The following is a 27,911-nucleotide window of genomic DNA, read 5'->3' on the forward strand; positions in this document are numbered from 1 at the left end:
AACTGGTTGGATAAAATTAATCCAACAAGTGAGTTGGAATATATATTAGAAAGAAAACTTAATCAAAGAGCTATAATGTGGTTCCTCCCAGTATCAACAGGATCAGAGGATGGGATCATTGGATAATTCGGTTTGGAAGGGATCTCAGAAGGTCTCCAGTCCAACCTCCTGCTCCAAGCACATTCAGCTCTGAGGTCACCGGGCTAACTCAGGGCTTTATCCAGTCAAGTCTTGAAAACTGCCAAGGATGGAGAGAAAATGGACGACTTCTCCAGGCAATGTGTTCCACTACTTAACTGTCCTCATGGTGAAACAAAATAAGACATTATCTGAAATCGAGTTTTCAGCTCAGGAGATAACCACTATGTATTTCTGTCTTCCTAACAAAATAGTCAAGAGGAGGAAAAAATGAGACTGAAGACTAGTGTGCTGATGGTGGAAAAAGCTAGTAACACTTTTATTGTTAAAACTGTACCACAGTCTTGCATCCAGATTTCTGTTCTTTGGAAAAGATTGCTTTGAGTTTCAAGTTAACAATGAAAGTAATTTCAGGGTACTTTTGTTCATCATTAGTTACCATATATCATATTCCAGTCTAATTAATACCTAGGTTGTCAGACATTATTAATGTAGAAGTCAGTAATACATGCGAGTAACAGAACAACAGAGTATTTCAACTAAAAGAGAATTTAAAAACAAATACTCCTCAAACAGAGAACAGAGTTCAGCCACTCCCTCCAGTTTGTAGTTCTAGAAGTAGAGATTAACATCTTAAACTGCTATTTTTTGCTTCAGATCAAGAAAAAGGGGAAAAGTTAAAACTGTAAATAAGGCTAGATTACTATATCATGCTTTCTATGCTTCTATTTCTGGAAGCAGCAAATCACTATAATCAAGACTTCAATAAATAAGTAGTATGCATTTTTACTTATAGCAAACCAATTTGTTGGTTGTTAAACTAAAAGAACACTTCTGTAAACACATTTCAGATATTGGGTCATATTCTCAGAGAGCACAGTCACTTTGAGACCTAGCTATATTTCATACTGGAAGTCAAATACTTGCAGCGTTTAGCACCAAAACACCTAATATTGAAGATAACTTCTCTGTCAAACACCAGATGCTCCATTCCCCCCACAACCCTTTCTATCTAACGCTTGTGCAGTACCTTTAAGGGGAGGAACCATATAGTCTGGAGCAGGTGGGAGAAGGAGAAAAGACCTAAGATGGAGTTAAAGAAGGCACCCGGCAAGGAGGCCTGCCTTTTTCTTCCGGTAGCAGGAAATGATTGGATCAACTCAGCCACCCCAGGGACCTTGCATCTCCATTTTTCAGGTATGCTTCACTTAAAAATCTGAAACATCCACTTGAATTCTCATTAACTGAAAGACTGAAATAACTTTGAAAATCTTAGCAAGCAAGCAATATTTTGTTTCCTTCAAGCTCCAGACATAATTCAGATAATGCAACAGACACATCTGGGAAGAGGCTTACTGAATCTGTGACCAACTACAATTCTGCAAACAATTCACATGCAGAACTGCCTCTCTTTGCATTAAATGAATTGTGTTATAATGGAACGAGTGTGATACTAGAAAGAATTGCTTACAATTGCACATACAAGAGAAAAAGATAGCTAAGTCTAAATTAAGATGTTGGCTATGAAGTTTCCAATAGGTCCTTGACATGACTGTTGACCTACTCATGACATGATCACACCAGTAAGGATTTGGAATTCTATTAGTATTACCAGAGGAAAAAAGTCAAGGAGTCATCAGGAAAACAAATCTATATCTGCTACTCCATCAGCCAATTACTGTTGTTAAAGTGGAATTAGATGGGTATTGACAATGCGAAGGGGATAAGGATTAAGCAGATGACTGAGTATACAGCTAGAATCGCCTTTCTGTTTTTTTGCTACAGAAAGTTTGAAAAAAAAATCTCAAGATGGGGAAGGAATGTACTGTACAGAATATAGTATTATGAATTTGATCACGTCCAGGAAAAGACAGGTATACATATTACCCTTTCAGCCAATCACAAAACCAGGCCAAGTACTAAATACAGTATTGGAGTCCACTGAGGCAACAGTATGATGTGATATTAGCTTGACAACACACTTCAACCTCAGTTATCCAAATGCCATGAAGGAAAGCAAATAAAGTATCAAAGTATTGTTTTGTTTATGTAATCATGAACTATTTTTAATGAACTAGATGAAACCACAAACATTCTCACTTAAAGGTATCAGCCTGCACAAAATACACTGGCTTTTGACAGGTAAGAAATAACATTATAACATTACAACATATCTTTCTAAAGCCTCCAGTGATGTTAAAAAACCAACCAAACAAAAAAGGGGGGGTGGGCAGAGCTAGAATACTATTTATTTTGACTCAGATAACTATGAGGCTACCACCAGCTTCTACCACAGGCTACAATTATCTTTCTCTAATTTCTTTAAAAACAAAGACTAAATATGTGAAAATTACAATTCCACAAGAACAGCAGTATGCAAAAGCATACGCAAACAGTTTTCTCCTATTGCCTAGATTCATAGATATATACAACTTCTTTAATATCAGATAAGGGACACAGGCCAATCTGGCTGAATAAGGCTTATAAACAAGCTGTGAGGTTGTAATGTACATACATTAATTATTTGTATTTCTTACAGAGGGAGCTGACACTATCAGTAAATATGGTAAATCCACAGGACACACTGTGGTAAGTTCCCTTCTGAAACATGAACATTTTTAATACTCCGAATGCCATTAATTTTGAATAATGAAAGATAATTTTTTCCAGCAAAAGTATTAAATTCCTACAGAACCTAACAGCTATGACATGTTTTTTCTTTTTCTCCAGGAGCAGTAGGTCTGAACCATGACTTCTATGTAAATTAAAGGAAAAAACTTCCTGGCATCAGAATATTCAGTTTGCTTATTTGGTCCAAATAAACATCAAGGATGGCACATGATATAATATAATGGAAATAGAAGTTCAACAATTCCATTCCTTCTCATTTCCAGCAATTAAAAATTCCCAGTGAGGGATACAAAAGCTGGTATGAAAATCAGCATTATTACTTCATTTTATTTAATACTTATTAGATCTGACAGATGTAAACAACTATATTTCATCTACAGTCCAAATTCAAGGATTTAGTGTAATATCTTTTATGTTAAAGACTTCAGCTGACTAAAACTGATATACAGCACCAATTCTTAACCTGGGCTACCAGGAAGCATGTTTACTTCCTCCTTGACCCATCATTCTTGAAACTCAAGAGACCCGCGCCTCTTGAAAATTTGCCAAGAATCTTCTTGGCATTATCTTTTATCAGTACCTTAGGAAAACTTAACCTTAGACATTATTAAAACAGGAGAACAAAGCATTTTTAGAACATTTAGCTAAAAACTAAAATAAGACTTAGAGGTCACTACAGCCACAGGTCTAATCACATCCAGAAAAAGAAGATTTCAGTACGACTTCTGTAGGCAAAAGCTTCATATATAATGAACTGAAATACAAATAACTGCCAAAATAACTATGGATAACAGGGGATACTAATTACTAAACATAGCTGAATTTGCCATCATGTGATAGCAAATCAGTAGGTCCAGTGCTTTTAAAGTTTTTATTCTAATTATCTTTACCTATTCATGATGCATTCTAGATAAGGGAAAGAGGAAAGACAATGAGCAACTTCACTGGGCTCTTTATGGCTTTACATCTGACATTTAACTGACTTTGAGGTCTAAAGAAGGTGCAAACACTGATCAAATATTGAAGCATTTACAAGGCACTCCCATATCTCTCCCATTTCTCTCACACTAGTAACTTAACTGAGTGTATGCTACAGCCTTTCCTCAGGGGAGTTATTAAATTTAGGTTTCTCTCCTCAGCCTGGGTATTTATTTTCAAGAAGCTTAAGGTATTTTACACTTACAGCAAAACCAGTCATTTTGAGAAGTCATTACTATTATGTTACCATTAAGCTTAAGAGATCTGAAGCCTGTTTTTATGACTTTTTAGGTATACAGAAAACTAACATAAGCAGAATTTCAATATTTTTAAGCACTTGTCAAGAGTTGAAAACTCAGGAAGAGAACAAATTGGATCACATTTGAATGGTTGCAGCTTTGTATGAATACATAGTGTAACTGGCTTCATCTTTGTCTGTTAGAGAGCATTTCATTTATCTGCATCAGTGTGTGAGAATAAAGGGCAAGAGAACAAGAATACACATACAGGTAACATGCAGAAATATAAAGTTAAACCAATCCACTAAATGTAACCTGCCGTGCCAGATCTTTTTAATTTATCGGAAAACTTGCTGTACTTAATATTGACACAGATGTGTAAATCAATACATTTGGAATGAGCAATGTATTTTAATTTAAAAATGTTCAAACTGCAGCAGTAAATCTATGCACTTAGCACATACAAATCAGAGGGGTTTGCTTGTTGGGTATTTTTGACAAGATGGGATGGTAAGCAAAGCTCAGGTGAAAGTAGTGCATAATAAGAAATAAACTCTTCAAAAAAATGTACTGGTTAAAAATAGGAATACATTGAAACAAATTCTATTAACATTAGTTCAAACAAATTTCAGGACAGAAAAGTGATCAGAATTCACTATGTTAATGTCTATTTTGCAATCTGTGCTCCACCTACTTGCTACTGTCATGAAGTTCAGACTACTTTTGTACCTAGGCAATTTCCAGCAAAATGAATGTCAGGAGGAAGCGAAAGAAAAAGAGGAAAGAACAGCTCTAAAAGTCTTAAGTGAAGTCCCTCCATTTGTTTCTTAATGCTGCTCCCACACATTCTCCCCTTGCTACTTCAAAACTACCTTGACAGCTTTCCTAGTTTCACAATCTCTTAGGTGTATTAATTTTAATAAATTTTCAGTAAAAATAGATAAATCTAAAATCAACAATCTCAATTTCAAATTTTAATATTAGCATAAAAACATAGCTAAAATATGCCACAGAGAGGAAAAATGACAGCTTTTTTAAACATACCTAGGGTAAGATCAGTCTCTTTCTGTATGTCAGTACAATATATTCTTAGCAAGTCCAAAAACAAAAGCTTGGTATGAAACCATTAATAAAAGGCATTATTATATTTATTTTTGGATTCTATTAACTATGTATCCAAAAAGTAATTTGAGGGGAAGCAGCAGCCAAGTTAGGACAGTCTCAAAAGGATCTCAAGTTAAGACAACATTAATTAAAATATTCCATTACTACTTTTTTTTCCGGTTCTCGCTTTGTCTTTTTATCACTGAAGGCAATTGTGATAAAGGGAGAGAAGCAATTCAAAAAAACCCCAAACAAACAAACCCCTTAGAGATTATTTCACCAGAGAAATTATTAATCTTACACTTATAAAGTTATAATTGCTTATCTTAGAAAGAAGATGTCACCTCTATTGCACACCACTTGTATAGACCAAAATTTTTCTTGGCAGGACTACTGATCTTCATGTTTGCCCTATCTGCTATATCCAAACACATAATCAAAGTTTTTGCAGTTTCTGTAAATGATTTCATCTTTAAATTCTTAGCAATTTGAAATTGGACTACAGCTTTGATCATAAAAAAATATTGCTAATAAGGCCAGCTATTCATTCACCACGATGTTATGCTAAATTTGTGATGAATGATAAAAGACTGATTATCATTTTATACAATACTCATAAGTATTGTAAGAGACCGGGGCCGGTCTCCCGGTAAGGACCGGGAGTCATTTTTAAATTACTCAGAATTCAGCAGCTGGTTTCTTACAAAAAGTGAGGACGTTTACCTCCTTTCATCCCTCTCCATTCTCTGTAAATAGTGACCAGTAATACGTTAATTTCTAATACCTAACCCCTACCTGAAACTATAATCTATATATGAAAACTCAGAAACTGCTCCCAGGAAATTGTTTTGTAGAATAAAAACACAAAGGTTTTCTAAGAATTACCTCTAAACTCAACGGGGATGTGGAAGCCCCAAAATACATTATAAACTCCCCCAGTATTTTCATACAAGTGAAGTTTTTCCAGATTGCTGTAATCTGCCCAGCAAACCTACCTGGTAACATGATAGCAAGAATGAAGTCTACTTAATATATCATTATAGTCCTTTTAAAAAAATTGTCATTTGACATTTTAGGTTGAACAGAGAATTAAACAATTAAGATGAAAGAATGTTAATCATATGATTGCATTATTTTACTGACATGAATATGTTTCAAAAATCATTTATAACCAGATCATTGAAAAGTTGTAGAGTATGGATTCAGTCTTACAAAATAAAGAACATACTGACAAAAGTGGAAGGATCTTCTTAGCATGATTGGAAGGGATTTTGTTTTGGAAGTTTGGCTTTATTTATTTATTTTTGGTTCAGCCACATATCCAAAAGCCAAAAGTTTTGTAGGCTTGACTACTTGACTCTCTTTCTTACACCCACCGCCTGCCTGCCCCTGGACTATCAATGAATTAACTTGGATTCTATCACTATATGATATGGATGGACACTGCTACCCATGAGCTGGTACTTCATGGAAGGCTTCGTTGAACACTTAACAGTGCTAGCATGCGTACCTCCTCTGATTCCTTAGGCAGACTATAGATTTTGTGTGGTTTCTGGAATTCGTATGCCTAAACCAGGTAGGGAGAGGGTTAAATGGTTGAGTCTGGCAACTGAGAGACAGTGCCAGGGCTGAGAAGTACCTCAGTAGAAACGCAGAAGATATTGACACCACACTACAAAGTATCAGGCTAGCAGAAATGAAAGCCTCAAGCATTAAGACTTGACAAGGCTGTTTGCATTGTTTTCCAAGGTAAGTATTTTGTGATTTTAATTGTTCCCAGTAAATCTGAATAATACTTGCTAAAATACTTCAGTATAGAGAAGTATGTTGCATCTGTTTCTTGCAACAGAGAGAATATGATCCGAATAATAATACATCAGCAACAACCACCTCTAACATTTTCGTATTTTAAAATTACTTTATTTAATAAATATGCATCTTTCTCCTATGTGCTCTACATCAAAGCTCTTTCTTTGCTCTTCTTAAAGCACATGCACTATAAACCCCATTCTGCGTCACCGATTTTAAATTTCATCTATAAAAGTCATTTTACATATACTACAAATAACAATATATACCCCAGTTTGAATATTAAAGCTGTAATTCAATTTCAAGGTTCTTCTGTCAGTATTCCAGTATCACTCTTTTTTTCAAGATGCTACTCAAATCCTTCTCAGTAAATTCACAAACTACCACAAATCAATAGCTTAAAAGCAGAAGCATTGCATCAAGAACTTCACTGTTTTTTAATCTTTTTTATCCACACACAGAGTACTGAGAAGCTGGTCCTACAGCATAATAAAAGAATTTAAAAAAAAGTAAAAAATACATATTTATTGATCCCATGTTCATAAACTATTAACCACTCCCATGCACCCTCCCCACCCCCAATCCTTTACTACTGTGTATTTTCCTCTTGCTTTCCCACCAAAATGGAAGGGAAGGTCTTACTAACTGTTGGACTCAGAGACATGCAAACCCAGATTTACTGTCCAAATTCCACCAAATCCCTGCTCCTTGTATTTTGTTAGCTTTAAATGCTTAGAAATATCTAACTAATACAAAATGCCAGGCTCAGACTGGATGGAATGGATAGAATTTAGCCTCTGTGAATCTAGATTACAGTCTCAAGAGAGACTATTTTCCCTCTATAAAGTCTGAGATTGCATGTTATCTATCATTTGCACAGCAGTGACTATATTGATATCATCACATTAGGTACAGTGAGCATATTTATTAAAACCGGATAGTTTTCTACACTGAAGAGAGAGCTTAGCTTTTTGAAAAGCTAACCATTGTACTTGGAAATTTATTTACAGTACTTTCTTTTTGTTAGAAAGCAAATGGTATCATAGAACTAATTTGGACGGCTTTCTTAAAATATGATTAGTAAGCTACATATATGTAGATATAGTTGTTATCCAGGCACACAAGAGAAGTTTCTGTACAAAAGATGTTTTGTACATGGCTACCTACTTATTTTTCAGCTCTAACTTTCTCTAAGGCGTTTTATCGAATCAAACAGTTTGCATAAGTAACTTTAGCAAGAGACAAATGAAAAATAACACTTTCCAGCATAACTCTTCCTCCCCCTATTTTCCCTAGTTTCCCTTTGTTCTACTGTAAACATCTAAATATATAAAAACAAGAGCAAAGCTACGTACCCCTAAGCAGGAAATCTACCAGCCTTTAGGAGCAGAATAGTAAGTTTGTCATGGGACCACAGTACTTCATAAATTTACATATATATTTAATACTAAATCTTTTATGCTATCCCAGAGCTTGCCTTCTGTTGAGACAGTTGTGCTACTGTACTGTTTGTTCCATGCAAAGTCACTGTCCTATTTGTGCTTTCAAAGTATAATTTCTTGGCTTGGGGGAGGGTTGTGTAATCGCCTGCAACTTTCAAACCTTCTACGACTCCCTCACTAGTTTTTAAGCCCATTAGCAAGTTTCAGCTGACACTGAAAGAAGAGATGTCTCCAAAATAGGTTTCCATTTGTTACAGTGAATAACACACTCAAATCAGTACTCTAACTTGGGGGAGACATCAGTATGAGTGCAGCAGGTGTGTATTATCTTGCTGGCTTGCCAGCCAGCCAGTTCACACATGGAGCTTGGAACAATCCACATCATATGCTGCCTCGTTTTCAAATTTGCAGTAGTAAGTTGACATGAGAATTGCACGTGTGTGCAGATTTAAGAGATGTGAAAGGGAACTGTGGTTGTCATTGGGAACAGGAAAAAGAGTGAAGTCAGAAGAAAGGGGAAGGGGGAGCTCAGGTTACTGTGGCTAAAGGATTTGGTAAAGTGGCAGTAGAAAGTAGTCCTTAAGAAACCAGAGTCCTTTAGTGGTAAAGGTCAAGAAGAATTGTATTTGCTAACTGGATTTTATATATAGTCAAAATGCAAACAGTTTTCTTTTTTTTTTTTTTAAACACATCTTCAACCTGTTGAAAATGGATGTGCAGAGTCCGCTATGTGAAATCTAACAAGGTAAAGATATGCACTCAGATGACCAAGTAGGTACTTCAGAAAGTCTTAAGAGTGCTTCCAGAGTGCACCCATTTTTCCAGCCCACAAATCCAAAAGTAAATCCTTCCAAAACATCAGCAAAAATACATAGAGAGTTCATAAACATCCAAAATATGGAGAACAAACCAGTTACTTGATTAATACTTGAAGAGAACATCACTATATATTCTGACTTCGGATCTTCTTAGTGAAGAATTTGAGAGTGGCAAATACAAGTGACAGTCTTATCTGATAGTTTACAATAGATAAGGAATGCCAAGGAAACGCAAAGTAAAGCCAAATAAACAGTAGTGCTACAAAAAAGAAATCACTGCAAAAAAACTAACACTAAAATCCCACGTCTGTTCTTTGCAGAAATCATTAACAGCAACACATACTCCTCTTACACTCAAATTTGGCAAGAAAAAGATACAAAGAGATGACAGACAACAGCCAGGTATAATTCAGCAAAGTTCTTAGTTCAACTTGCTCCACTAGGAAGAGGTTAAACATATCAACAACAACAAACACCCCACATCTTTGGGACAATCTCAGTGCAGTTCTCCATAATCCTTCCACAGTCTAATATCCTACTGCATATGACAGAAACACATGTTAATGCCTGCCAAAAGAAAACTGTCTTTTAACTAGCCTCATTTATTGCCAGTTTTAAAACAGAAAAAAAACAGAAAATGCACAGTAGATGAAACCCTGTCAAACTCTCAGAGGATTTCTGACCAGGTGGAATTGGCACTGTGAAAATGAATGCAGATCGCAGTTTTGGATTATCACTTTGGGGAGAAAAGTGTTAAAGTGCCTGTGGTTTGCCAGCCTTTCCCAAATTGTTCTGGCAAGTTCTTAAGTGTGTAAGTGCTGCTGCTCAAGTAAAGCAACAATATGCTATCTGGTTTTGTCAGACCACACAACATCTGGGTGAGAGCACCCAACTTTTTAACCACTTGAATAAAAGACAGAGCACCTCTAGAATCTTAAGAATGATCTACAGATCTAGACAAGCACCACCAGCTTCCTCAGACTTAAAAGGTATGTTGAGGAAAGCTCAACACCCCCCCCCCCCCAAAAAAAAAAAAAAAACCCACCCCACTCTCTGAGAATTTGTGCCAGGCATTTTGCAAAAGGATAGATCATTAATGGTTTCAATGATCTCCCCTCAGGGAGGGGGCTGCCAAGACAAATCCTCTTAGTTAGACTAGAAAGGTTGAGATCAAAAAGTCCCACCTCTCTCCAGCTGTGGGCACTTCTCTAGTGTGATAATTTTGATAAAGAAATAAATGAACGCTTTAGGTGTTATGTTTCATTAATCTGATGCCAGCAGTTTCGAATAACTGATATTATATTTGGGCTTGCGTCTGATTTGATTAGCTCTCCTAACAGCCTACCAGCTCTGTCACCCTACCGGAATAATCTGTTTTGCAGAAGTCAAGGCCATTTGAGACCTCTGGGCTACGTGTACACTGACAGCATAGTTGGCCACTTTCAGTTTCTACAGCAAGACAGAGTAAAATAAAAGGGACACCAGATGTACCTGAATCTCCAGGCAGTTTTCTGTGTCCCTTTAGGTTAAGAGATTCTGTGTCCCTTTAGGTTAAGAGATTAAGGCAAGAGATCCTGTTTTAGTCTTCTGAAGGCACAAGAACTAATTGCACTTGTAACATGCTTTGAAAGCCACGGACAGCATACTGGACAATATCTCAAGGATATTATTTACCTTCCAAAGCAAACCGTCTAAACCTCTACCTGTTCCCTAAAGATTTTTATGCACAAAAGGCAAGAATTAATCTCCTTTCAGAATACTACTTCTGCTTCTACTTTATGCAGCCGCAAATGCATAACTGAAAATTGAATGGCCTCATTATCACATTTAGCACCTTAACAATATAGTTAGCAAAAATGAGTATGAGCGCTATTGATACAAACAGGTCCTTTGCAGTGCAGTATACCCATTCCTATTATTTTGAGATCAAGCTTCTTTGCCTTACGAGTTTAAAGAAAGGACTACAGAAGAAACATATCCAAAAGAAATACATTAATTTCTGGGAAGGAAATACAGACTATTTGAACATGTTAAAAAACCAAGAACATTAACTGGGGGAAAACCACCACCTTCTCTCAAAGAACCAGTAAGAAACAGGGCATCAATTGTCTCCAATAAATCTTGAATAATTTTGCATTCTAGTGAAAGCTCTCTGTGAACTAAAGGGGAAAAAAAAAAAAAACAAAAAAAACCACCACTACTCTCTCCATCGCAGTGTGTGGTAAACTGGCAGATTAAAGACATAATGGAGCCAACTTCATACAATTTAGAGTTTTATACCTATTAATCTAGCACTAAAAATGCACTAAACGATTAAGGATCTGCTTCTCCTCGGTCCCACATCCTCTGAATACATCACTACAACTAAAAGGAGCAAGGTAGTCAGACCGAAGCTTTCCATATTCAAGTGAAAGAGATTCTGCATTTGCTGCTCTCTAAGATTGCTTAACAGCTTTGACCATACCATCTACAGTAGTAACTCCCCCCAAACCCCCTAACATTCACAAAAGCTCCAGCCCCAGCAAAAAAAGCTAAATAATCCCCTTGCCTAAAACCTAACTTTTCCTAGAATACACTTTTCTAAAAAACAAAGAAACAACCCCCCCCCCCAATCCAAACCCCCCAAAACACAAAAAAACCCACCACCCATCCATCTGGAAAACCACCGGAATTTGCTAGCACTGCATTATATTGACTCTGCTTATGGTTTTTCATTCTAAATGCAGTGTGTTTTGTGTTGTCTTACTGTACACACATTTCAAAAAATAAGGATTTTTTTAAATAGAAATGGTGCTCAGTATAGAACAATCAGAACAATCTCCTTATTTTGAAGAAAACAGATTTGTACAAAAAGGATGTGAGAACTCTTTTCCGTTCAAAATATACAATTTATATCTGAAATTACAAAAAAGAACTGGCAACTATTACATCTAAGCAAGATAGCATAATGAAGTACCGCAAAATTTCTGTTGTAAAATTAGAGAGATTTCACATGAAATTTTAAAATTGGGATCAATTTTTTCTAGTATTACAATTTTTAGATCTCTGAGTTCATTTACAGTCTTGTATCTTTGTTTCTATCTTTGAGTTTACTCCATTAAGTATTTATTATACCAACTTATAATCACTGATGCTTTGTTAGCTTCCTTCCTCTTAACGTATTTCTTCCAAGCATGAAATGCGGCAAAAGCAGATTTACTCTTTCTAAGTATCAAGCATCCTCAGGCTGTTGCTTGCAATGCTGCTTTCAAAGGTAATTTCTTTCTGGCTCTTTCTGATTGTTACTACTAGTTAGGTGATCTCAAATGCCCCTTGACAGTGACAAATACATATTTAACGCAGTTAAAACAGACAACGTATTTATAACAACTTGCTTAAGGAAAAAAAAAGGACACAACACCTCTGTTGCACTCTTCCTCTAATTCTGTGGTAGCTTATTCTGCCTTTCTCATATAGGCTGTAGGTCTACAGAGTACATACTTCAGCATGAGTTCTAATAGGGGATCTAGCTAGGTTTATAAAATTGTTGTAAACTCATCTTTTACTGAATTGTAAGCTGCATGTTTCAGGGTTTTTGAGTATGTTTGTAACACACTACTACAACTGGAAATAGAGTAAATGGGTAGGATTGATTTTGAAACTTTAGAAGTGCAATACTTACCCAACAAGGTCTTGGAAAATTCTATAAATATGTGCATTACAACATACATGTTTCCACAAATACTTCAAATATTAGATTTGAATTTGTAAACAATTAAAGTAAGGCTTAACAAGTCTATAACAGAATTGTACTTCCATATAAAAATTACCTTTTCAAGAGACAGACATGAACATATTTGACACTATTTTTAGATGAGCAGGTAAGACCTGTAATTAAAGCTGATCTTTGCCTAAGAAAACATCTGTTTTAGTCACTGTGTAATTAGTAAAATTAATGAATTCTAATCCATCCATACAAATGATTTCTCTTTAACTCTGAAATCAATCATTTCAACACCCAAGATGCTTTCAACTACATAAATTTACCAATAAGTGATACTGTAGATCAAGTTCAAATTATGAATGTAATTTGCTTCGCAGTTAAGTTTGAAATATTTTCTAATCCTGTCCCTCTGTTCTGCCAACATTGACATTTATATTACAAACAAAACAGATCTGTGCATTAAGAAATTTTGTCTAGTTACATACCAGATTAAGCTTCTTATATACAGCTCTTGTCAGAAAACTAATCACATTGCATAACTGGATCTGGACAGGAAATATGCTTATTGGTAGATTTAAAAAAAATTAAATCTATCCCTCTCAACCCTGTTTTATTAAGTAGAGAGCAGAAAACTGCTGAACACTGAACACAATTTCACAATGTAGATTAGTAGATCAGTCACTGAAGAACACAACGATAAATTAATTTAAAATATTTTCTTCTAAAAAAAGTTACTTTTAAAAAAAATGAAAAGGCAGATGACCACACTCTGTAAAAGGTTAGCATCGAATAATTACAGAAACAGGACCTAAGTGGAAGCATATAGTACTGCAGATCACAGAGGCATACTGTTATTTTCTTGCTGCTATAAAGGGACAACAAAGGAAGGCTTCTGCTATCTTACTGTGTATGGTCACAGCTGGATTCTAATTCAAAGAGGCAATTTTGACTGTCTGTATTAAAAACCTCTGGCAAAAACCTACGTATCTGTTCATTTGCTATAATTCTTTCAATCTTCCTCTGAATCAGGGAGATGTGTAGAAGAAAACCAGCTAACAATTTCATAAGTACTTGTTTTATGAATCTGGCCCTGAGTCAAGAAGCTGCAGTGAAAAGTCTTTTAATCACCTTCTGATCAGAATTTACTGGATTGTATTTAAGTTCAAGGGTATTAAAATGTGCAAAGGAGACTATGAAAAGAATGGCTGGGTTATAGATTTTAACTTCTTAACTAGAAAATTGAATCAAAATAGATTTTCTAATTTACAATGAATCAAAAGAAAAAACATTAGACCGTAGCAAAAGTGGCACAAATGTATCAAAAAGCAAATGAATAAACATTTGAAAAGATTTATTATTAGAAATTGTAATAAATTTTGGAAAGATGAATGGATTTTAGTTAAAAGGTATAACTGACAATTTATTGGGCGGGAAGATGCATTATTTTCCAATTGTTATCCACCTACAGTAAAACTGATTTGTGTCCTATTGTATTTTATGGAAAAGGAGAGAGCAACTTTCAGTGATTTAGATTAAATGTATTAATCATAACCAGGCACTGTGAACTATATATCTACTATTAAAGAAGATTTTTGACATTTAATTCTGTAGCAATATTTTGGCTCTGTACCACTCTTCCTAAATCCAATTCCTGCTACAGTTGGCAGATTTCTCCCTTTTAATTTTATGAGGCTTAAAGTAGCATTTAACCATCCATGCGGTAAATAATGCAGGATTAGAAATATTTAGTGTTTTGTTTCCCTTTGAAGAGTACTAATCCATCAACCCCCAAATATTTTTAAAACATATTCCACATTTTAGTAATATTTAATACAAGGTAAAATACAGTAAAATATGTAAATGAAGACTATATGCATGTACATTACTGAAATAGGGGAATTCATTTAATAAAGATATCACTCCAAAGGAAACTTTAGTAAATACTTTAGTATTTAATTATTATATACAATCTGATAATTAGATAGATATATTTTGTCAGATTACTGAGAAGTGTTCTGTTCTCCCTAACAAAAGGTCTCAGTATATGTCAAAATACTTATGCCCAGCTTAACACTGAAATGCTTTTTTTTTAAAAAAAAGAAAATTTACTTTTTCTGCAGTCAGTTTTTTTTTCTTTTCATAAATGCCACATTGCACTGCATGGGAAAGCTGCCTAATGGTAATTTCTAACAGGTGAGGTTCTTAAAATTATTCTAGGCACTGCAAATTGTCTTAAATTGTCTTATTTTTTTCAAATTCTACATCAGTGATTAGATCTCAGATTAAAAAAAAAGAAGCAGAAGGGCAAGAAAGTATCAACCACTATACATATGCTTTCTTTTTCAAAGCTTAACACAACAAAAGCAAAAAGTTTTTTTTCAGTTTGGCTATATTTTACAGAGAACAAATTTAATTATATAATTTTTTCCCTGCACTGTCAGCCTACTGCATCTATTCAAGTCTTTGTATACGACTGCTTTTAGAACTAAGCAACCTAGTTGGGGGGGGGGGGGGGGAAGAGGACAGGGAAATAAGGGAGAGGGGAATGGGACACATTTTTATCTAATGCTCTTTAAAATTAATTTTACAAGTGTTTAAAAAAACGTATACACACCTCTATCAAGAGAATCATAGCAGAGTTTGCTCATCAGCGGACAGTAAGATAATGACTAGATAAATAGACAATTTCAAATTCTGAAAATTTCTGAGGCTAAGTTCTTCCTTGACCCTTAAAACTACAGTCTGCAAAGGTGTCAAGTCAGTGTTGAGAAACAAGAGAATAAGAAAGCTATTCTCATGTGTGCACATACGTTTTTTAAAAGTCACCTGTCAAATGAGGGACTACCTATAGTTAATATAGAAATGAGGAAGAACAAACCATATGCAAAAAAAAAAAATCAGATCATCAGAAGCAAGTCCTTAATTCATCAAATCAAACTGCAAAGGGCTGAGTGGAACAGATTTTGAACAACTGTTGAGACTGTTGGACTGGAAGGGCTCATGTGATCAGTTATTGTGGATTAAGCAGGTCCCTTTTACTCCCCTTGGTAACAAATTAACACTAGCAGCTACTGTGTGCTAGCTGAAGGGACAGTAACCAACAGGCAAGGAGCAGTAGCTTCTTCAACCATTCCAACACAGTCGGAAGTGCTGACGTTGACAAACTTTTATTGTCCTCTGTTTATTTTAATATATGACACGGAATTCACTAATAGGAAAAATGGTTTAAGTATATAAAAACATGAAGATAAAATACTAATATCATACATAGTCTTTTTCATTCCAAAAAATCAAGAGACCACTAAATGCAGGACCTTTGAATTTTCCTGTGAATTTTCCTCACAACCTGGAGCACTATTAATTTACTGAGAATCTTCATGAAATGGCTTTTCCGTTCTATGGTTGCATATTATCATTCATTTAAGATTATTTTTGCAGTCTCTGATATTGGATAAATGTATTTAAGCATTCATTTCTGCAACTCCTTCTAGCTGAAGATCTCAGAGAAATACGATGTTCAGCAAAGCTTATAATCCTGTGAAGAAAAGGATCTTTTCTGCCTTCAGTTAAACAGTGCATTACCCAACGGAATCCAGACTTTTTGAATAAACACCAATATTCATACAAGTTGGAAGCATACATGAAAAATACCATATACAGCTGAATAGGTAGGAAGAACAAAAGTAAAATAATTTCTAGAATTGTAATTTACGTTCAATAACAGGCCAATACTTTAGTATGTTCAACAAATGGATTAAATCTTTGTTTTATAACTTGTCAGAAAGTATCATTTGCTATGCAGTATCGCTATAGGTTCTGTTTTGCTTTGCAGTAAAGTAGCAAATTGCTACCTGCATTCCTTATATCACCTCAACCCTATCCTGAAGTTGTGGTGAACTGAGATAGCTTAGTTTCAATAGATGAAAAACACTGGGGTAGGTGACATGCACAGAAATGCACATAACTGCTCAATGGGCCTTGACAAAGATCACCTCTCTACTCCTCTAATAGACCAAGAAATAGAGAAAAAGTTTCTGAACATGAAATAAGTTAAAAACCTTCGCAGCATATCCTACCATAATATGATGGCATATTATTTAACATAATCTGGAGAGGGAGGAGGAGAGAGGGAGAGACAATAGTTTTCTCATCATATATTCGCAATACTACTTAAAAATATCACTGTCTGGATCTCAGCCGTTAGTCTCATGAATTAAGTTGTCAAAGACTGGAATTTCAGAACAGACCACACATTAAGGATAACTAGTATTAAAATAAAAGTTAAAGTGTAGGCAAAGTTAAAGTTTACCTGCTATCAACACCGTATAACTATCAGAAGACCTAAGAATCAGTTCCTGAGAAATTTTGGGTACTTTCTTCCCTCCTCAAACTATGCTCTCAATGTGTAAACTTGATTTTCTTATTTCATGAAGCAAAATGGCAACGAACACGTGATTTTTCCAGACCATTTTCTAGAACAGTATTTCATGTTGTAAATACTGAAAATGAGTCTTGAAACACTCCATCTCTAGCATGACAGATCATGAATTTAGCGCTTTTTTTTTTTAATATACATTTCTTTTTGTGGCAATGTCAGTTTAAGCAGCCTCTGTGAAATCCTTAATTACTTGTTCTGTTCTTGGACTCTTCTCCTAGTTCTGTTGATACGAGTGTTTGTGGGAGTACAGGGTGAATCAGAGAGCAGAACTAATTTAGATTATGAATGTAGGTTTTGGGGGATTTTTGATGCCCTCCTGGACCACTTTTATTCCAGATCACTTCCCTTCTCTGGTTCACTTTGAAGAATAAATCTATTTGTTCATTCCAACTTAATTTCTTAATTTTTCAGACAAAATTCACATCTACCTTTTCTTTAGGTCTTTTATAGGTCTTTCCATCTATAAATAAATTTTCCTTTGTTCTTGGAGCTGCCTCCTACTCAGTGTAAAAACCACATATACTCACACTGTAGATATATAAAAAAATACATGCAAGTTGCAATTTGTATTTTCATTTGTTTTAAATCAAGAAAAATTACATAAAATTCCCAGTCTTTGCTTTATAGTAATGATCGAACAGATGACCTGCTAAGGAAATTGAACACTGCCATCAGACGAGAATTCTTTTCATCTACAGTATATAAAAATCAAGCTAGAACAGAGCTAAAGAATAGAAAACATATTGATTTTAGAGCTATCTCCCCCAGATGCTGAACAGTATAAATTCAGAAGGCAATTAATAGGCTTAATCTAGAGTGCTTTAGATCTTGGAAAGCTAACTGGCAGGGTACTTCTATTAGACACCTGAAGTGCCAGTATGAAAGTTGTTTCCCTATGAATGACAACCATACAAAAGGCAACTGAAGTAACAGTTTGCCTATTTTCAAGCTGCTCTGTGTGTATCGGTAGCACTCATTCTCCTGCACTTCCCTCTTCTAAATAAAAAGAGGATGTTTCCTACAGAATGGAAAAGCTACTCCTGTAAATGAGTGTGAAAACTACTCATGTGAATGACTTATTATGGTTTAGCATATGGTTATCAAGAAACTATTTCGGCAGTTAAGAAGCTGTATCTGATGTTGTGCAAACTCTTAGTTAAAAATGTCACAGTGAATGTGTTAGCTTAAACCACCAGCATGAGTTAATGTTTATGAAATTACTACAGCATAAATTAATGAGCTACTGCTCATCAGCTAAACCTCAAAAACTGCACGTGTTCCTTGCCTATCACACATGAGATTTTCTGTCTATTTTAAGTTAGGTTATCAGCTCCCCCATTCCATCCCCCAAAAGCTTTCTTCTATCATATCAATCAATTTTTAAGCACAATACAACAAAATATGACTTCTAACTTGACACTGGATATATCATTAATTTACTGTCAATTCTTCTAGATGCTGCTGTGAGCTATAATTAGAAGGAATTTTCTGGGAGAAGAGAATGGGTGATATTTTAGAAGAAAGGATACTTAAAAAAAAATGTTACGTCCAAAGACAAATTCTTTCCATTAAAGTTATATTAAAACATAAACCATCACAAAACCAATAAAGACTTATGAAGTCAAAGCAAGCAAATTCCAAATGTCTAGAAAAGAAACATATCAGGCAGCCAGACACAAGGAAGTGTGATTTCTTTGTAGAAATCAGCAGAAAACAAGAGGCATAATTACGATGCTGCATATTTTGAAACCAAAGGTTTTAAGAAGTCATGATTACCTTCAGAGAGCACATAGAAAGAACTATATTTAATCTGTTCAAAACAGACACAGACTGAAGAATGAGACACATGTCACTATGCTATTTGCCCCGGTTTAAGAATAAACTTAAGTGTAATTTTAGATGACCATCATTTGAGTTGTTGGGTTAAGGTGAATTACAAGGAAAACTGCTCAGACTAACAGTTCATAGCACTTGTCACTATGAATAAACTGCAAGATACATTAAAAAACAAATGAACAAAAAAAATACAAACAGCACATTTGGCATTTCTGAGACTAATGCTAGAGGACAATTACCTTACTGAAGTAGGATGCCATTTTTGACACTGTATTTGGAGAGTCCAGGAAAAGATTTACATCACCACATTTACATTAGCCAGAAATAAGTTGATCTTTAATGCTTTTAAAAAGTATTAATGTTTTGATCATTGTGGCAGATGAAATACACTTGGAAGACCACTGCAAGTTCTCTATTGTATAAATGACTGTTTCACTAGCTGTACTTGAGATATCTTTATCTTAACTGATGTTTCATGTGCTACGTTTTGTTGATAAAGTACAATTGTTACCCTTTACTAAGTATGGATTGGCCAATACATTAAAACTTTTTTTTTCCTTGATAGGCATACATTGTATAAGAATGAACATAGGCCATGTTTCAAGGCTATCTACACTCCAATTCACAGGATAAGTGACATATCATAACATTTTTTATTTACCCTTACAAGTTATCCTCCCTTTGTCATTTATAATGATGATGTATTTTCAAGCCCATGGGATAATCACAGCTCAACCACAGTCTGAGCTAAAATAGAAGAAATTAGCTGCTGGATGTTTTGGATGCACAAAGAGTATTTAGAGTGGTGTTGGTAGTAAGGGTAGGACAGACAATCATTAATGAAGACAACACTCTTGAAGAGCTTGTCTGTCAAGAATTTTTGGAACAAGTCTACAATATTACTTTATTAGATCCTTTTGTTTTTTTTATTTACTAGAAGCCAGCTAGAGACGTATCAATTTTGTTAATGTATGTATCTGTGCCCTGTGGCAGGAATCGGTGAAGAAGGAAGAAACTGGGCTACCAGTTGTTTCAGATCTTTATTACTCAAATCAAACTTTGGTATAGAGACTTAAAACATGGATTATAAATAACTAGAAGAATGGCTTATAGTTAACCTTAGCAATCAACAAGATCTCCATTTGTTGAGAAATCAGATTGCTGATTGGTAAAAATTATGTCAATGGAAACAACACAACCAGAAGAGATTGGGGAGGGCGGGGGGGGGGGGGGGGGAGAGTGAGTGCGCTAAGCTGTTATTAAAGTCACTAAGAAACATTTACTCTTCCGTCAGGCTTTCAACCATGGCAGGTAAAAGAAATGATATTGGGCTTGTGTCAGTGTATATGAAATCTTCAGCAAAAATGAACTTGAAAATTTATTTGTGGAAACAAGAACATCTTGAAATACATGGCAGGTGTAAGAATAGTGAGCAGTTTTCCAATAAATGAAAGATACATGAGGTTTAAGAAAATCATGCGGGAGTAGGCAACATCCCGAATACTTACATCCCATTTTTGAAACCTACATTGTTTATAATTGGGGTTTTGAAATCTGACAGAAGCTTTTTATCTTTGTTTTTGAGAAAACAATGGAATTTCAAACCTGATCAAGTTCTGAAGATTAGAAATCAGCCATCTGACTCACTTCTGAGGATAATTTTACAATTCTAGCCGAGAGTTACTGAACACTGACAGAATCAAATGTGGGGCCTATCCTGCCATCAAAGCAGCACTCCCTATGCTATCAGCTTGAACTTTCTGACCCCGAAAATCATATCTGCAGAATGCACATGAATGTGGAAAACCACCTGCTCCATGAAAAAAAGTTTATCCCTCCACTCTGCGTTGGAAAACTAAGTGCTGAATTAATTAAATCATGTTCTTTAAATCTTTGCTATACTCAGTTCATTTTGCCTAAGCAGATACAAGTTCGAGACAATTGCAAACAAGAGAAAAAAATAAAAATTAAAGAAAAGCACACTACAAAATGCTTTTAATAAAAGAGCTCAAAATATTTGTGGTGACAGGAAATTGTAAAAAATATTATAAATAAAGAAAAGACTCCACCTTCCTACTCACTTAAAATTAGCAGTATAAGGTTTCAGAACATCATCCTCAGACAGAGGCCTAAACTTCATGACCTTGGGCAAGTGAAAGTCTGGAACTGAACAAGCATTTAGTCTTATCAGATTCCACTCTGATATCCTGCTGGACATCAACTAATATCACTCAAATTTCTACAGAGTTTGAAGTAGTGTCTATCACACTAAGGGACAAAAGTTGTTATCTGAAGAAAGTAAGTAAAAACTGCACAGAAAAATTCTATTTCATATACCTAATTATCACTGAATTCTGTTTATCTGACTGTAGGTCTTGCATTAAATCTGAAAGAATTCTCCATAACACTGAATCAAGTTTAAACTTGAGAAGTGGTGATGTTTTCTCAAAAGTTGCTGAACATCCATAAAAAGGCTGCATTTGATACTGTAAAAGCAATGTCCGGATTACTCTTTAAGAAAAGACTCCTTCAGATCTGTAAACAGGCTTCTTCTCTAAAGCCACTTCACTAAATTTTCAAAATATTTTTTACAAGAAAAAAGACACGCTTGGCTGTTTGTTCAGTTAGAGAGAACTTATAGGCTGAAATATTTGATTTGATGTTACATTTTGAAAGCAGTCAACAATAAGCATGGGTACCCAATATATCTTTTCTCTGGACATCAGGAGGAGAGTAGCTTATCTCAGAAAATGTCAGATTAAAAGAAAAAAGTTATCTTAGGATCTTTAAAAAGAGTCATAGGATCTGATGAAATATTCAGGCATGAGACCTTAGAATAACAGCCTCTCAAATGTAGCTTTTATGCCATATGTACTTTTTGAATAATTACAACTACACATAGTCAAGCTAAATAGTACAACTGGGCTAAAAGAAAAATCAATCCTGACAGCACGAGATCTGAAACAAGCTTTCTTCAGTATCATGAAATCCAGATCTGTGACAGACAACAGTGAGAGATGGAAAAAAAAAATGACAGCCAAAAGAAAGCATAGTTTTTGTAGGGCGTATCTTTTTGCAGTTTAGCACAGTGAAAAAGCTTCCTAGATTCCAGTCCAGATAGGAAATCAACATAGGAAGAGATGACATATCCGAGTGCTTAGACAAAACTCTAGAATGTGTCTCCATCTCAGGAAAGGAACTGCATCTAGAACCACACAAAGACAGCAACACTGATTTTTAAATCCTACGTTTTCACTTATTTGTATGGAAGAATTGTAAAGAAAACGGTGAAATTGTTTAGTCAATGAGTGCTAAGCTGAGCAAAACATTTAAAATAACCCAAAGTAATCATGTTCTATTTTCAGTAACTATACTTAGTGCTTATTTTCTTTTATTAGGGCCTCTGCAATCACTCCAGGAACCCATCTGAGAAAGCATGTCCTTAATTATTGAAGGAAAAGAGTTTACCTATTTTACATGATAGAAATAAACAGAAGTTGAATTCACATTTCTAATATATCTAAACTGTTAGATTCCTCATTTTAGTCTGCTAATATCAAAATTTCTCCAGTAATTTTTGGAAAAGCCAGAGATACGAGATAAATGACATACAACATAACAGAAATGTGTCTGGGGGAAATAGTTAATCAGGTCATATGTAACTGCTGAATTCAACCAAACACAATAGGATTTCATGCAATACACCTTGTTAAAAGACTTTATTACATGCTGATATGTAGCACTAGTATGGTAAGTACACGTATCGTGTTTCTGACAAAATTACAAAATCGCTAACGTAAACATGACATTGGTGGAATGGAAAGCATAGTGCATAGCAAAACCACAAGTGCTTATATTTATTTTCAAAGAAAGGTATGTTATAAATGATGCTGCCACAAAACAAAGCAATCAAGAAATGAAATGCCAGCATTACAGTTGTATGCCAATATATATGACTGACAAATACTATTTAGACAGGCACTTTTTTACGGAACCCCTATCTTTAGCAAGTAGGCTGGACAATCCAAAGGATGTAAAGCGATCCCATGACAAATTTTTTCATTTCCTTGCTTAGCTTTTTACTACCTGCTTATAATGCCTCATTCAACCTGCACATTGGATTAAGCAGAGATTTTCACAGTATTTGCATTGCCAATTTAAAATGCCACATGCTGGGTTATTACAACACTGGACAAGCGGGAAGCAAGTGAGATCATTAAAAAATGTATTCCGACTCAAAGGCAATACACTAATTACAGAAAGACAGAGTTTGTCCAAACTAAGCAACTAGCCTAGTGAAATGCAAGAAGAGCATCTGGACAGAATCTGAGCGCCAAGTGTGGCTACTTCGGATTAAAATTCACCAACTGGTCCACAGAGAGCAGCATGCTTCCTCTGATTCTCAACTCCCGTCGCTTTTAGAAACAGTGGCCTAGGTTAGCCATTTCTTTGGTATACAACAAGTAACAACCACACCCATAGCCTGTTGGTTCTCTGACAGGAAAAACCCAAACGGTTTGGCATTAAACATTTTTAGACAGAGACAGATGATATAGTACAGTCTTATCATACCTATGCATTTTTCCTTCTCTAAACTAGTAATGATTTAAAGGCTTTTTTATTAGCTGCTATGGCTCTGAACCTTCAAAAATATCTTTTCAAAAAAAAAAAAAAAAAGATTCTTAAACTTATTCTGTATGTATGTAAAGGGCTAACTATAGGCTCACATTCCCCGGGTACAAGATACATATCCTCAGACTGAATACATCAGCATAGAATGTTTAGGAAATATGTCTTAGAAGTAAACTATTTTTTGCCTCGTGTCCCTTAAAAGTCTGTGTAAAAGCAGTGATAACGACATCAGACTCCTTGCTGTTAAAAATGAAAGAAGTAGGTCACCATCACTACTCTGCTCAATGAGTTGAATCTGCAGTGTTCATTTGTCAGGATATTAATTGATGGAAGAATCTAAAAGCATTTTTGCTGCTCTTCACTGTCACCATCTAATAGGAGTAATTACTTCTTGTTCTGTGTTATCGGACGTCACAGGTATTAGAAGACTGTGTCACTGAAGTATCTAAAAAAAATTTTCTTTAAAAAGTGTTAACTTGATCATAATGCAAGCACATGCGCTCTTATATAGCTACCTTTTCAAAGACGGATGCAGCAGATGTGCTCATAAACATAAATAGTCATTAAGAAGGTTAGAAGATCAGAGAACTCTGCATGTGATGGGCTAACTCTACATTCATTCTGCGTGTGCACCCCTGCCTAAACATAGTGGTTTAGGAGATGTGTTCACATGTCAACCTTGTTTCATGACACTATGTAAATGATGTATTTAATAACTGGAGGTAACTGAATTATTCTTTAGTAGATCAGCTTGCATTTTTCTCACAAAAGGAACCGTGATACCATATATGAGATATGATCACTGGAAGGCAAAATAGGCTCCTAAGGACAACCCAGAAAACATAGCAGAAAATAAACATTTCTTTTTTTATTATATATACACATTCACAGTTTATCTTCATCAATTGAAACTTGATCGCCTTTTTACAATTTAGAGGAAAAGACAGTTTTTAGGGTAGTTAAGCCATGTATCATCAATGCCATGAAGCTAACCTATCAGTTATAATAGCTCCTATAAAATACCAGAGTGAAATTGCAATAAGCCTAGAAAATGGGCTACAAATCCCAGATATGCTCAAGCAAGCACTGAACCAAAAATAAAAATAGGTAGACAGGAAACCAGGAACTAGATAGCATTCATCTAATTCATGACCACTAACAGCAGAGATCATAGGCCAAGGTTTTAAAGCATCTTATTCAGCTCCGCATGGCAATTATCGGACAGAGACTTCAGTTATTAAAAAAAAAACCCCTCCCTCTTCAAAATGAGTTAAATTTCTAGCTGTTCTTTTCTACTCTCTGCACATGCAATATCTCTCATTTCTCACCAGCACCTTATTTTGTTTAGACAAATTAACAACATTCTAAACAATAAAGAATACTGATGCTGCAGTATTTATCATGCTGGAATATGTTCATTACACACTGATAGAGTGTCCTACTTTTCCCTCTTCTTCCAAATAGCATTCATATAAGAAAGGAGTAGATTGCACTACAATGAGTACATTTTATCTTAAAAAGTCCACTCTCTTCTCCATACTCTCCACCTACAATGAACAAACTCTTAAAAATTCATTATACGTTTATTTTAGGAGAAAGCTGTGGGAAAATCCCACTATTTGGATTGTGTATAGAAGCAAAGATAGCTGGATTTTTTCTTGCATTATAAACATAACTATTCCTAAAGCTGAATACACTGAAAAACAAACAACTGTCATTTGTAGACAGACTCTAAAGAGTCTCATTTGAAGGTATGTGCAATGTGTGTAACAGGTGCACCACTAAACTTACTTCTAGTTTTTTGTGTATACCCTTTCCTTCTCACGACAGAAATCAGCTAAACAAAGGAGATTAAGGACAGATTTTCAAAGTGGACTTTGGAGATGGGGTAAAAGATTAGTACAATATTGTACCATATATCCATCCTAGAATACTTTTCATATTAGATAGAATTGAATATCTTGGGTCTTATATTTTTCTTCATAAGAGGGTAAAAGCACGCTTTCATGTTAGATAAATATGGAAAACCGTCTTAAATAAAAGAACAAGAAAACCCCTTTTCCTTCATATAGCTCAGACCAAGCAGTGAGGAACAGTCTTGGACTGTTTCTGCCATTTGAGTGAGTATATACAAAAATTCCATTAAAAGAGAATGGCAGTGGGAAGAGTCTTAGAAAGAAAGTACTAAAAAAGCAAACAAACAAAATAAGCAACAGTGGCATTGCAGTCTTACCATTCTATTGTAGTCTTACCATTCAATTATTTATCCACAACATTAGGACAGAAGCATAAGAGGAATAAACATTTTTTTCAAGTTGTAAGAACAGCTTATTTTAGCTTACAATAATAAAAGCACCTACCAACGTAGTCTGATTTCCCGAAGCCTTTTTCATGTTTCTTGCTGGCATTCCATGAAGATGACTAAATCTACTCTGGAAGCCTACAAATAAGAAGTTGGGGTTGATTTAAGAGTATTTCTTAAACCACACAAACAAGAAAACTATCACTACATAGCAGTCTATTGATCTATGCCACTGACTTCAGTTTTAAAAAAATATATAATATTGCCAAACATAGTACCTGTGCAAACAGGTGGAAACAAGGAGCACAGAATGGGAAAACTGTGAGAAAGACTAAGTTGTCATGCAAAAGAATACGCTCCATACATTTTCTTACTGCAGTTCTAGTTCTACGCAGTTTGCTGCATAAGCCGAGCGCACCATACTGAAGCAGGGGAATGATTTTGCATCACTTACGACTTCTTTAGTACTAGTACTAGAAAGTTTAAAATTTAGTCAACAGGCAAAGACTAGGTCCACAGAAACAATCTCAGGCATGTGGAAAATAAGCCTCACAAAAGAATTTAGTGCATTCAGTGTGTAGAGAACTAGTTTAAAAGTGATTTGACTACTGCTCACATTAAAAAAAAAAAAAAGAGAGAGAACTCTTTCTAGATACGAAAGGAGGTCCTTGTGGCAGATGGAAGGTACAATAAAATTCTTTGGCAGCAAGCTCAGGTCTGACAACTTCAGCCTTGAAATGAGAGTAGGTTCCTAGCTGTGAAGGCAATCAAGTGCTGGAACAACTTACTATTGGATACACTGAATCTACGGTTGCCAGAAATATTTGAGACAGACACAGACAGACACAGACAGACACAGACAGACACAGACAGACACAGACAGACACAGACAGACACAGACAGACACAGACAGACACAGACAGACACAGACAGACACAGACAGACACAGACAGACACAGACAGACACAGACAGACACAGACAGACACAGACAGACACAGACAGACACAGACAGACACAGACAGACACAGACAGACACAGACAGACACAGACAGACACAGACAGACACAGACAGACACAGACAGACACAGACAGACACAGACAGACACAAGCATAGCTTTCTAAAATATATTCTCAATCCCATATCACTACATTCTAAAATTATCACAGAAGCTAGCAACAAAAGGGAATATAAAGATCCCTTTAAGTAATTCAATAATTCTCAATGCAAACATTGTGACAACAAATAAAAGAGTAGGCTATCAAAGTGAGCAACTTTTATACTTTCTGACTTTCCTAACCATTGACAGTTTTCTAATCATTGCTGTCTAATGGTGTCTTAAAAAAGAAGTAGTTTAGGATAACAAACTGGTCAAGTCTTGTCAGGTGTTGTCAAATCTTGTCAACATTTTACATATTCTATAAAATCCACAGACTTTTTTCTACCAAACCCAAGTGATTCTACAGTTTGCATTTGATTATTACCTACCTCTTCTCCCTGAATGGGACATAAGAGGGAAAGTACCAGTTAAGATACTTTCAAAGACTGGATCAGGCAATTCTCTCTCGAGTTCTGGAGAGTCCTCCTGTTCCCACCAAGGAATGACCCCTGTAATTCCACACGCTCCGCCAGATTCATTTTCATGAAACCAGTCACTCTGCTCATCGTCACCTATATGAGGAGAGCATCCCCCCCAAGGCCCCCAAAAAGAGGGAGGAGCAGAGAAGATTAAAAAAATCAGATGTTACCATCAATAAACAATCTGACAAGATAATAATTTCTTTTGCTTTATAGATGTACAACGATGTATATAGCAATTCTATTTGGAAAAATGTGTCTCAG

At 35.4% G+C, this 27,911-nt stretch overlaps 1 protein-coding gene across 1 annotated transcript in view; it reads right to left on the reverse strand.

Annotated features, from left to right (window-relative positions):
• The window catches only part of GPATCH2 (G-patch domain containing 2), a 125,617-nt gene that overhangs the window by 78,343 nt on the left and 19,363 nt on the right, over nucleotides 1–27,911 (reverse strand). Inside the window, exons 4-5 of the mRNA XM_026108199.2 lie at nucleotides 27,558–27,740; nucleotides 26,129–26,208 (exon numbers count right to left, since the gene is read on the reverse strand). Of these exons, the coding sequence (XP_025963984.2) occupies nucleotides 26,129–26,208; nucleotides 27,558–27,740 (263 nt within the window). The remainder of the gene's footprint in view (nucleotides 1–26,128; nucleotides 26,209–27,557; nucleotides 27,741–27,911) is intronic.

This window comes from Dromaius novaehollandiae, chromosome 3, assembly GCF_036370855.1.
Source record: "Dromaius novaehollandiae isolate bDroNov1 chromosome 3, bDroNov1.hap1, whole genome shotgun sequence".
Classification (NCBI taxonomy): domain Eukaryota; kingdom Metazoa; phylum Chordata; class Aves; order Casuariiformes; family Dromaiidae; genus Dromaius; species Dromaius novaehollandiae.